Source organism: Pongo abelii, chromosome 9 (genome assembly GCF_028885655.2).
Source record: "Pongo abelii isolate AG06213 chromosome 9, NHGRI_mPonAbe1-v2.0_pri, whole genome shotgun sequence".
NCBI lineage: Eukaryota > Metazoa > Chordata > Mammalia > Primates > Hominidae > Pongo > Pongo abelii.
Genome location: NC_071994.2, coordinates 59,885,666 through 59,898,686, shown reverse-complemented (window position 1 = coordinate 59,898,686; position 13,021 = coordinate 59,885,666). Strand labels below are relative to the sequence as shown.

The following is a 13,021-nucleotide window of genomic DNA, read 5'->3' as shown; positions in this document are numbered from 1 at the left end:
AGAATTCTCTAGATTACCAGGCAGAGACTCTTGTTCTTTTCCCTTACTTTCTTCCAAACAAATGGTCTCTCTCTCTGTGCTGAGCCACCTGGAACTGGAGGTGTGGCCACCTGGAACTGGAGGTGTGGTGATGCAAAGTACTGTTATGGCCATCACGATGGAACTGTGCTGGGTCAGGCCTGAAGCCAACATGGTACTGGGCCTTGCCCAAGGCCCTTTCCTTCATGGTGGCGAGTTCCCCCAGATCCTGGGTGTGTCCAGAGATAGTGTCTGGAGGCCAGGGAATGGAGTAAAAAACCCTAGCAGTTTACCTGATGTTCAATTTTACTGCGGCTAAGCTGACACTCAAACCACGATACAAAAGCCTTCCTGCTCTTCACTCCTCTTTCCACAGGCAGAGGACCCTGTCCCTGTGGCAATTACCACCACCACCTCTGGTCCACATGGGGTTCTGCCAGCCACTGCTGATATTTACTGAAAGCCCAAGGGCTTTTCTGTCACTTTGCGGTAAATGCTGCCAGGCCTTTACCCTTCAGGGAAGTGGGCTCCCCTCTGGCCCAAGGCGAGTCCAGAAATGCTGTCCAAGAGCGAAGGCCTGGACTCGGGGACCCCAAAAGCCTGCTTGTTGCTCTACCCCATTGTGGCCGAGCTGGTACCTAGGGTGCAAGACAAAATCACCTTTGCTTTCCTCAAACAGGGGTCTCTCACCATAGCCACTACAGCTGGGAATGTGCTGGGTCACCCCGAAGCCAGCACGTCTCAGAGTCCAAGACCCACAGCGTACTCCCTGGGTCTTGCCGCTGGTTATTCAGGGCCCAAGGGCTCTTTACTCAGCAAGTGATGAAGCCTGCCAGGACTGCTCCCTTAAGGCAGCAGTTTTCCTTTTGGGCCAGGGTATGTCTAGAAATGTCACCTGGGAGCTAGGGCCTGGAATCAGGGCCTCACAACTCTGCCTGGTGCCCTATCCTACTATGGCTTAGCTGGTATCCAAGATGCAAAACAAAGCCCTCTTGACTTTTTCCTCTCCTTTCCTCAAGAAAGGAGTCACTTTCATAGCCACAAGCTGCACTGCCTGAGGTTGGGGGAGGGGTAGCACAAGCATTCCCTTAGCCTCACCAGCTGGTATCTCCCCTGGTCACCTGCTACCCTAGTTCACTGGCTCTAAGCCCAGCCTAGCACTAGGAGTTGCCTGGGAATTACAGTCCTCCTTTCCTAGACTGCCTTTCAGGTTTACCTAGGACCCCAGAGCACTTCAGCCCGCATGGTGAGGCTTGCCAGGAAATTCAGTACCCATTGCTGGGATGGGTGATTCTCCCTGGCTAGGGCTGGTTCAAATGCTCCTGTGCATGGGCAGTGGTGGAGCCCAGCACAGCTTTATTCTCTGCTGTGACAGGGCAGCACTGAGTTCAATGTAAAGTCCCCCAGTCGCTATGCTCCCTCCCCAGAGGGCACAGACTCTCTGTGCTGCAGGTCTGCTGCGAGGGGATGGGGGAGAGGTGGCATAGGTGATTCAAGACTGTCTCTTTTGCCCTTCTCAATGTCTTTGTAGGTGATATGAAGTTGAAACCAGGTACTGTGAGTGCTCACCTGATGTTTGCTTCTTGTGCTTTTCTGTGTGCAGACAGCTGTTAAAATTTCGTGTTTCAGTGAGGGTTGGGGGGAATGACAAATTTTATTTCTCTTCCCACGTTCTCTTTGCCTCTTCTACCCAGTTCTCACTCTTTGCCTTTAGTCGTCAATCCCAGAAGAGAATCTCTGAGTTTCTCTTCTTGTTTTTCCTTTTGTTCAAATGAGTACATAAATATATATTACTTATTTCCCCTTCCTTCTTACCTCCAAAGGCATAATCCTATAGATACTCTTTTATACTTTGCTAACCATAGAATTTTAAAGCTAAATCAGACTTTATTGTTGTAGTTTTGAGATTATTCTTTCCTCATTTTTTTTCTTTTAGACATTAGATCAGCAACAGTTCTTCACAGAGGAAGAACTAAAAGAATATGAAAATATTATTGCTTTACAAGAAAATGAACTTAAGAAGAAGGCAGATGAGCTTCAGAAACAAAAAGAAGAGCTACAACGTCAGCATGATCAACTGGAGGCTCAGAAGCTGGAATATCATCAGGTGGCATTTTGTCAAAAGATTATGGCATTAAAAAAGATATTAGGTGCTTTGTTAAAAGCCTGTGTTTTTGTAACATATTTCATTGTACTGTAGTACACTGCTATAGCTGTACTATAGTATTTTAAATTTTAATACTTTAAAACTGTTTTGTGGAATATTAATCTAAATTTTATTTTATTTCATTTTATTTTATTTTGAGACAGCCTGTCTCCCAGGCTGGAGTATAGTGCTGTGATCATAGCTCACTGCAGCCTCAAACTCCTGGGCTCAAGTGATCCTCCCATCTCAGCCTCCCCAGTAGCTAGGACTACAGGTGCATGCCAGTGCTCCTGGCTAATGTTAATATTTTTTGTAGAGACCAGGTCTCACTGTGTTGCCGAGGCTGGTCTCAAACTCCTGGCCTTAAGTGATCCTCCCACCTCGGCCTCTGAAATTGTTGGGACTATAGGCGTGAGCCACTGCACCTGGTCAAATCTAAATCTTATAGTTTGAATATCTTTGTTTTAGAAAACAATTTTCATTTACTTTGTTGTGCTTTGTCAAAGGTCACATATATGATAGAAAATCAAGTTATACTTTTAACTTTCATTTTCCATTCACCAGGTCATACAGCAGATGGAACAAAAAAAATTACAACAAGGAATTCCTCCATCAGGGCCAGCTGGAGAATTGAAGTTTGAGCCACGTGTGTAATTTTGTTTGATTATTTAGGAAAATAAATTATTGTATCAGTTGAAGTCCACATTTATTACAAATATAATTTCAAATCATTAAGATGGTATGTTATTTTTTGTGTATTTTTTGTGGTATTAGAGCAATTTAGATTATAGAAAAATGAAAATACCTCCAAAAGTTTTATGTAGCAGCAAATTTTAAGTGCTGTATCATTTGTATAATTTAATAACCATATTTATGGTAAAATGATTTATTTCAACATTATTTGTAATTCCTTCTAATTATATTAATCTTACCAGAGAATATGTTTTTAAAAATTGTAATCTATGATTAGCTAAGCATATTTTTTAAAACAAGTATATTTGTATATGAAGGAACATTTAGAATAAAGGAAGATACTTTTAAAATAAGAACTTTTTTCTTTTTTCCAACAGACATTTAAAGTCTGAAGTCCACCAGAACTCGGAAGAAAGCTGTTAACATCTATTTCATCTTTTTAGCTCCCTTCCTTTTTCTCTGCTCAATAAATATTTTAAAAGCATATTTGAAATAAAGGGAGATACTTTTTAAATGAAAACACTTTTTTTGGGACACAGATATTAAAGGATTGAAGTCTATCAGAACCAGGAAGAAAACAAACTCACTGTCTGCTCCCTGCTCTCACAGTCACACGGCTCTTCTATTTTTTTTTGTTCTCCTTTAATGATTTAATTAAGTGGCTTTATGCCAGAATTTAGTGAAACTATTAGGAACTATTTAAGTGAGAAAACTCTGCTTCTTGCTTTTAAATTAGATTGCTCTCACTTACTCGTAAACATAGATATTCTTTTATGGGTGCTTATCATTCCTTCTTTCAATAAATGTCTCTTTGATATTAACAATTCTGAAAAGGCCATAGTGTTTCCCTATGTTTCCTGGTAACTTTTTTCTATTTTTGGCAACCTCAACTGCTAGAAATTCTTCACCTGAATCACTTTTGCTACCACTTCAAGTCATTTTTCATTCTTTTTTATTTCGCTCTATACTTTATCATTTAAGATTAGGTTCTGTTACATATAACAGAAAAACCAAAGATAACAGTGGTTTAAACTAAATAGGAGTTTTTCTTCTTACATAAAATAAGTCTAGAAGTAGGTGGTGTCCAGGTTCCTATCTTTCTGCTCTGCTATCCTCAGTGCATGATTTTTATCCTCAGATTACCTTACTCTCACTGTTCAAGTTTGCTCCTGGAGGCAGTGGGGAAGGCAAGAAAACTGGACTTTCTCTGCTTGAGTTAGCTTCCCTGAGGCCATTTTCCAGAACCAGCAGCACCTGAACTTATGTCTCGACCAGAACTGGGTCACACTGATGGCCACACCTAGCTGCTAGGGAGGCTAAGAAGTCCATGTGGCAATGTGATCAGCTAAAAGTTGGATTCTTTTACTAAGGAAGAAGGGAAGAGGGAATGTTTGGTAGGCAACTTTCAATTTTAACCTCAGCCAGCCTTGTTGGCTACCTAAATTCTGTGCACCTTCTTCTTCCAAGATAGAAAACACTCACCCCTCTCTCTCTGAAGAGAAACCACCAGAAATCCAGCCCATTATTGCATATTAGATGAAAGACCGTGCTATCTGGAGACAGTCCCCTCCATCATGTTAGGGTGTGGCTCCTTGTGTTCTGGCCACCTAAAAACTGAAAGACAAGTTTTCTGCCCCGAGAGCACCAGATGCATAATGCAAAGGTGCAGGAAAACTGACCTTTTAAATTTTTTAGAGACAGGGTCTTACTCTGTTGTCCAGTCTAGAGTACAGTGGTGTGATCATAGCTTACTGCAGCCTTGAACTCCTGGGCTCAAGTGATCCTTCCACCTCAGTCCCCCTAGTAACTAGAACTACAGGCACATGCCACGAACGCCTGGCTAAACATTTTTTTTGTAGAGATGGAGTATTGCTATGTTGCTCAGGCTGGTCTTAAACTCCTGGTCTCAAGCAATCTTCTCACCTCAGCCTCCCAAAGCACTGGGATCACTGGTGTGAGCCACCATGCCCAAGATCCCTAAAATTGACCTTTTAGAAAGAGGGAGAAATAGAATATAGTGGGCACTGATCCATAGCAATTTGAAAGTACCACTTGGCAAAAATAATTAAATCTCTCTGCTATAGTTCATGAATATATTCCTTGGTTTGCCCATCAGGCAACCCCTGATTCACCTTTCTGAGAGGAATTCCTTTATCTAATGTCCTCAGGGGGCCTTGGTTTTACTTTCTGGGAGGTTTTTATTGTACATTAATTTTCAGACACAATCCGAATGGGCATTGGAAAGTATACCCTTCTTGGAGGCTGTGCAGCCTTAGCAGTTTACTTCCTATAATTGTGAGTCTAGGGGCAGGCTTGGGAATTAGAGTATAGATCCGTAACAGCTACAGGCTATTGCAGGCCAGGTTTGGGTTTTTGTTGTTGTTTTGTTCTGTTTCTTGGCCAAGTGGATTCCTAAAAATTTAGTAAGTTTCTGATCTGTTGTCTTCAGTCATTTCCATGGACAGTTTTAACCAAGGTAAAATACATTGTTTTTAACAAAGAACATCATCATTTACTTGCTGGCCTCTGTGTGCTCTTCATCCCCTTTGTTCTTACAGGAATGGTACCTCCTTGAGATCCTTTGAGACTGTAGGCTTACGTGGAATGGCAACAGTCTTAATCTGATCTCTTCCCCTAGGATGGCTCCTATTATTTGGCAGAAAATTCTTAAGGGAAGGTTCTTAAAAAAGGTTGAGAAAGTTTTAGTAGCTCCCTCAGAGCCTTTACTTATAAATGTTTCAGTTTGGAGTACAGCACTACTTGACTTTTTCAATTCTTCAGGGCTACAGATTTGGGACTTGGTCAATTTATATGGTAGACAAAGAGCAATTCTCTCAGCAAAGCTATTTTTCCCTTGCATCACTGCAGACTTGTTGATCTCAGTCCAAGTCACATATCTCTTGTAGGGCTTTGCTGAAAAGAGGCAAGAAGCAGCCAACACATGCTAGCACTCTGAAGTTCTACCACCTTCGTCTCTGGCAGGAAGTCTCAACCTCACCTTGACTTCTGTTGGCAAGAAGTCTCACTGCGCAAAGCCCTACCTCCTCAACTAAGCCAACCCCAGATTTAGGGCCTTTGACTTGCTGCGCCTTACTTCTAGCTGCCAAATTCTGTATAGGTCAAGATTCTTGGCTACAGGCAATGAAATCTTCTTTAGCTATTAAACAGAAGGGAATTGATGAATGAGTATATATAGATCACAGAATCAATGGGAGGGTTGAAGAAACAGATCTAGGCTGAGCTTCTAGGAATTATGTCACAAGAGTAGGCTGCTGAAGGAGCTGCTGCTTTTAGAACAATCAAGAAGCTGCCTGCTGGATTAGGAAGCTGCCTGCTGAACAGTCGCCAGTTCCAGAGCCACACCACCTCTGCCATGCTTTATGCCAGCAAAAATAGATACATCTCTCCTGCCTCTGTCCCCACGTTACTTGGCTCTGAGTAAAAGTCTCAAGTGAGTGAATCTGATGGACTGGACCAATCATATCTGAAACCCTAGCTGCAAGGGAGGTTGGGAAATACAATGTTCAACTTCCCTACCTCTGTGTGATAGGAATGATGTTAAAAGCTACCCTAGGCTGGGCATGGTGGCTCACGCCTATAATCCCAGCACTTTGGGAAGCCAAGGTGAGTGGATCATCTGAGGTTAGGAGTTCAAGACCAGGCTGGCCAACATGGTGAAACCCCATCTCTACTAAAAATACAAAAATTACCTGGGTGTGGTGGTGCACACCTGTAGTCCCAGCTACTCAAGAGGCTGAGGCAGGAGAATTGCTTGAGCCTGGGAGGTGGAGGTTGCAGTGAACTGAAATCATGCCACTGCAATCCAGCCTCAGCCACAGAGCAAGGCTCTATCTCAAAAAAAAAAAAAAAAAAAAGGCTACCCTAGCACCTCACAAGTTTACATTGTTTCATTTAATAATTTTTAAACTCTTAGTCCTTATTTTATAAATTTTTAGATAATCATTGCATATTCCTCCAAACATACTTAAATAATGGATCCCAAAATTAAATATAGCAGTTTAGAAAAGTTATTCTTATATACAGTTTTAAAAAATCTACAAAAACCACTCAATGTAGTAATAGTGCTTGCCATTTTTTTTAAGAAATGGAATAGAATCTCTATTGCTTAAATTATAAGCAATAGAATCTCTATCTCTATTGCTTAAATTATAAGCAATAGAATCTCTATCTCTATTGCTTAAATTATAAGCAATAGAATCTCTATCTCTATTGCTTAAATTATAAGCAATAGAATCTCTATCTCTATTGCTTAAATTATAAGCAATAGAATCTCTATCTCTATTGCTTAAATTATAAGCAATATGGAAAAATGGTTTGGAATATCCTTTTGTTGATGACTACTATCTGTGACATGAAACTGATAAGACATTCTTTTGGGTAAACGTTTTTAGATGGTAAACTGTGGTTAAATCAGGAATTAATTGGAAGACATAGAGTAATTTCTTGAAATGCTTTTTTGGCTCAAGTAAATGATGGATATTAATGTAGAAATATTTCACAGTTTCCAGCAAACTAATGTAATTTATATTATTCAGAAAACAATGACTAAGCCTGAAATTATGGATTAAGGAATTATAATTTTTTTTGAGTACTGGGCATTTATGAATGAATATTATTTCTTTTTTTTTTTTTTTTTTGAGACAGAGTCTCACTCTGTCACCCAGGCTAGAGTGCAGTAGTGCGATCTCGGCTCACTGCAACATGTGCCGCCCAGGTTCAAGCGATTCTCTGGCCTTAGCCTCCTGAGTAGCTGGGATTACAGGCACCTGCCACCATGCCTGGCTACTTTTTGTATTTTTAGTAGAGACGGGGTTTCCCCATATTGGTCAGGCTGGCCTTGAACTCCTGACCTCGTGATCCACCCGCCTTGGCCTCCCAAAGTGCTGGGATTACAGGCGTGAGCCACGGCACCCAGCCTATTATTTCTAAGAAAGTTGCAAACAGTATTCTTTTCAGTTCTGTTAGAAAGTATTGGTCTTGTGTTTATACCATTCTTCTTCATATTTCTTTAGTTATTAAATGTCTTTGGTTTAGCTGGCTTAGTGAAATTTATTACTAATTTGAAGTTTTGTTTCGCATATGAATTTTCATGAAGCATGTACATTTTATAATATACTTAAGTAGAGGTTGAGCATTCCTTATCCACAGTGCTTGGGACCTGAAGTGTTCTGGATTTCGGATTTTTTTGTAGCTGGAATTAACAGGCGTGAGTCACCACACCCAGCTAATTTTTGTATTTTTAGTAGAGTCAGGGTTTCACTATGTTGGCCAGGCTGGTCTCAAACTCCTAACCTCAAGTGATCCCCCCGCCTTGGCCTCCTAAAGTGCTGGGATTACAGGCGTGAGCCACCACGCCCAGCCTGCATTACACTTTGATTGGTATAATGCAGGTATAATCCCAAATCTAAAAATTAGACATCTGAAATGAGCATTTTCTTTGAGCATCATGTTGGCACTCAAAAAGTTTTGGATTTTGGAGCATTTTGGGCTTCAGAATTTTGAATTTGAGAATCTCAAACTGTATATATAATTAAAATTAGATTTTGAAGGTAAATATTCTAGAATATTTAACTCTCACTAAAGACAATTACAATTTAGAACTATAATTAAAAAATACTCTGAGACATAGATATATGTTTTTTATGCCAAGATTTGTTTAGAACAGCATTATTTTATGTACAATTGAACAGATTTGTATTATAATAAGATTAAATGCAAATCTTTCTCAGGAAAAATATGAAGAAAATTATAAAATTTTTTTGATAACATGATTTTTTTTTTCTTTTAGAGATGGGGTCTGTCTCTGTCATCCAGGATGGAGTACAGTGGTGCCATCATAACTCACTATAGTCTCGAACTTCTGGGCTCAAGCAATCCTCCTGTCTCAGCTTCCTAAATAGCTGGGACTCCAGGTGTGTGCTTCCATGCCCGGCTAATTTTTAAATTTGTTGTAGAGATGAGGTCTTGCTATGTTGCCCAGGCTGGCTTCAAATTCCTGGCCTCAAGCAATCCTCCTGCCTCAGCCCCCTAAATTGCTGGGATTAGAAACATGAACCATTGTTACTGGCTGTTAATGTGATTTTTAAGAGAGGGGTTAAAAAAATCTGTTAACTTAGAATAAAGTTTTGACAATCCTGGTTCTGGTTAGTGCATAAGTTTTCATCTTTGTTTTATAGCCGTGAAGTACAATCAAGAAGAAATTGAAAAAGAGCCAGAGTTAGATGATGAGCTTCATCGTTTGTCATGCAGGATTTTTATCCCCTGAAGAACCTGCTAGAGAAGTCCACCTTCACCCTTAACCACTGGTGCCTCAACTTAATACTTTTAAAATTCATTTGTTTCTGTTGGAATTGGGATACTAAGGTGTGTTAAGTAAAATACAATATTTACTTTCTCATTCCTTATGAGTGACAAAATGTCTGCTTTCCAGGTGTGGGATTTGAAGGAAATCAGACCTTTCCTTTATTTATTTATTTTTTATTTTTGATACAGAGTTTCACTCTTGTTGCCCAGGCTAGAGTGTAATGGCACACTGTAACCTCCACCTCCTATATTTCAAGCGATTCTCCTGCCTCAGCCTCCAAGTAGCTGAGATTACAGGTGCCTGCCACCACACCTGGCTAATTTTTTGTATTTTTAGTAGAGACGGGGTTTCACTATGTTGGCTAATCTGTTCTCAAACTCTTGACCCCAGGTGATCTGCCCGCCTCAGCCTCCCAAAGTGCTGGGATTACAGGCATGAGCCACTGCGCCCGGCCTTTTCCTTGATTTTTAAAAAGACATAATATCATTAGTAGAATTCTAATCTTTCTCCACCTACTTTTTAATTTATTTAAAAAATAAGTTGTTAGCTATGCATTAGTAACCATTTCTTTAAAAGTCTAAGAACTCAGCCAGAAAAAGCAGCATCAGCAAGTGGTGAAGACACCAAATTGAAAAATGTGCATGTATTGTTTCTAGCATTGCCAACCTGTTTATTGAGACAAAAGCAAATCAAAACCAATCAAACTTTTGGTTTAGTTTTAGGAATTTAGATTTTTTTCAAATATTGCTCATCAAATTATGTAGAAAAACAATTATATTTCATGTTTATAGATATATATAATTTTCACAGCAGAGCTTTTAATTTATATTTTAATTGATGTCAGCCATGCTCTTGGTGATCCTGAATGCCATGTAGCAGTTTGATTGTCAGCCAGCCCTTGACAGTACACTTCTCTCTCTCTGCTCCACCCTCTGGTTACCATCAAAGCTTTGCATGCCTGTGTCAACAAGTTTTGTTTTACTAATTGTTTATAATCAATTGCAGTTAATAGTTTAAGTTTTGTTGGGAAAATCTGCTTACCTCCTTTTATTATTTTATAATTAGTAATAAATATATTTCCCAAGCCTTTCCAGATTTATGAATATATACCTCAGAATTAAAGTGTTACAATATTTATTTTACAATTCTTATAATTTTGGCTACTCTGTAGAATTTTTATTTTTATTTTATTTCATTTTTTTGAGACAGAGTCTTGCCCTGTCACTCAGGTTGGAATGCAGTGGCATGATCTCGGCTCACTGTAACCTCCGCCTCCCAGGCTCAAGCAATTCTCCTGCCTCAGTCTCCCAAGTAGCTGGGACTACAGGCACATGCCACCACGCCTGGCTAATTTTTGTGTTTTTAGTAGAGATGAGGTTTCACCATGGTGGCCAGGCTGGTCTTGAACTCCTGACCTCAGGTGATCCACCTGCCTCGGCCTCCCAAAGTGTTGGGATTACAGGTGTGAGCCACTGTGCCTGGCCTATTTTTATTTTTTATTATAGTTTATTTATTTATTTATTTTTGAGACAGAGCCTCATTCTGTTGCCCAGGCTGGAGTGCAGTGGCGCAATCTTGCCTCACTACAGCCTCTGCCTCCCGGGTTCAAGTGATTCTCCTGCCTCAGTCTCCTGAGTAGCTGGGACTCCAGGCGTGTGCCACCATGCCCAGCTAATTTTTGTTTTTTCAGTAGAGACGGGGTTTTGCCATGTTGGTCAGGCTGGTCTTAAACTCCTGACCTCAGGCAATCCACCTGCCTTAGCCTCTCAAAGTGCTGGGATTACAGGTGTGAGCCACTGTGCCTGGCTAATGGAATTTTCAAATGAGTAATGATTTATTTTCCACATGATCTCAAAGTTATGACTAGTCCAAGTGATTTTTTTTTATTATACTTTAAGTTTTAGGGTACAAGTGCACAACGTGCAGGTTTGTTACAGATGTATACATGTGCCATGTTGGTGTGCTGCACCCATTAACTCGTCATTTAACATTAGGTATATCTCCTAATGCTATCCCTCTCCCCTCCCCCCACCCCACAACAGGCCCCGGTGTGTGATGTTCCCCTTCCTGTGTCCATGTATTCTCATTGTTCAATTCCCACCTATGAGTGAGAACATGCGGTGTTTGGTTTTTTGTCCTTGCAATAGTTTGCTGAGAATGATGGTTTCCAGCTTCATCTATGTCCCTACAAAGGACATGAACTCTTCATTTTTTATGGCTGCATAGTATTCCATGGTGTATATGTGCCACATTTTCTTAATCCAGTCAATCATTGATGGACATTTGGGTTGGTTCCAAGTCTTTGCTATTGTGAATAGTGCCACAATAAACATACGTGTGCATGTGTCCTTATAGCAGCATGTTTTATAATCCTTTGGGTATATACCCAGTAATGGGATGGCTGGGTCAAATGGTATTTCTAGTTCTAGATCCCTGAGGAATCGCCACACAGACTTCCACAATGGTTGAACTAGTTTACAGTCCCACCAACAGTGTAAAAGTGTTCCTATTTCTCCACATCCTCCCCAGCACCTGTTGTTTCCTGACTTTTTAATGATTGCCATTCTAACTGGTGTGAGATGGTATCTCATTGTGGTTTTGATTTGCATTTCTCTGATGGCCAGTGATGATGAGCATTTGTTCATGTGTCTTTTGGCTGCATAAATGTCTTCTTTTGAGAAGTATCTGTTCATATCCTTCACCCACTTTTTGATGGGGTTTGTTTTTTTCTTGCAAATTTGTTTGAGTTCATTGTAGATTCTGGATATTAGCCCTTTGTCAGATGAGTAGATTGCGAAAATTTTCTCCCATTCTGTAGGTTGCCTGTTCACTCTGATGGTAGTTTCTTTTGCTGTGCAGAAGCTCTTTAGTTTAATTAGATCCCATTTGTCAATTTTGGCTTTTGTTGCTATTGCTTTTGGTGTTTTAGACATGAAGTCCTTGCCCATGCCTATGTCCTGAATGGTATTGCCTAGGTTTTCTTCTAGGGTTTTTATGGTTTTAGGTCTAACATTTAAGTCTTTAATCCATCTTGAATTAATTTTTGTATAAGGTGTAACGAATGGATCCAGTTTCAGCTTTCTACATATGGCTAGCCAGTTTTCCCAGCACCATTTATTAAATAGAGAATCCTTTCCCCATTTCTTGTTTTTGTCAGGTTTGTCAAAGATCAGATAGTTGTAGATATGAGGCATTATTTCTGAGGGCTCTGTACTTTTCCATTGGTCTATATCTCTGTTTTGGTACCAGTACCATGCTGTTTTGGTTACTGTAGGCTGATGCTTCCAGCTTTGTTCTTTTGGCTTAGGATTGACTTGGCGATGCGGGCTCTTTTTTGGTTCCATATGAACTTAAAAGTAGTTTTTTCCAATTCTGTGAAGAAAGTCATTGGTAGCTTCATGGGGATGGCATTGAATCTATAAATTACCTTGGGCAGTATGACCATTTTCACAATATTGATTCTTCCTACCCATGAGCATGGAATGTTCTTCTGTTTGTTTGTATCCTCTTTTATTTCATTGAGCAGTGGTTTGTAGTTCTCCTTGAAGAGGTCCTTCACGTCCCTTGTAAGTTGGATTCCTAGGTATTTTATTCTCTTTGAAGCAATTGTGAATGGGAGTTCACTCATGATTTGGCTCTCTGTTTGTCTGTGATTGGTGTATAAGAATGCTTGTGATTTTTGCACATTGATTTTGTATCCTGAGACTTTGCTGAAGTTGCCTATCAGCTTAAGGAGATTTTGGGCTGAGACAGGTTTTCTAGATATACAATCATGTCATCTGCAAACACGGACAATTTGACTTCCTCTTTTCCTAATTGAATGCCCTTTATTTCCTTCT

The 13,021-nt window shown here is 40.2% G+C and overlaps 1 protein-coding gene across 25 annotated transcripts in view; it reads left to right on the top strand.

The window, feature by feature from the left end:
* The window catches only part of NUCB2 (nucleobindin 2), a 57,099-nt gene extending 53,758 nt beyond the window's left edge, over positions 1–3,341 (top strand). For 24 of the 25 annotated variants that reach the window (XM_054525894.2, XM_054525904.2, XM_002821996.6 and 21 more), the window contains 3 exons: positions 1,955–2,125; positions 2,729–2,810; positions 3,235–3,341. In XM_054525894.2, the coding sequence (XP_054381869.1) occupies positions 1,955–2,125; positions 2,729–2,810; positions 3,235–3,242 (261 nt within the window). In that variant the 3' untranslated portion in view covers positions 3,243–3,341. Of the gene's footprint in view, positions 1–1,954; positions 2,126–2,728; positions 3,214–3,234 lie in introns of those variants that run through there. The other variant, XM_063728147.1, reaches the window with a different exon arrangement.
* Positions 3,342–13,021: the final 9,680 nt, after the last annotated feature.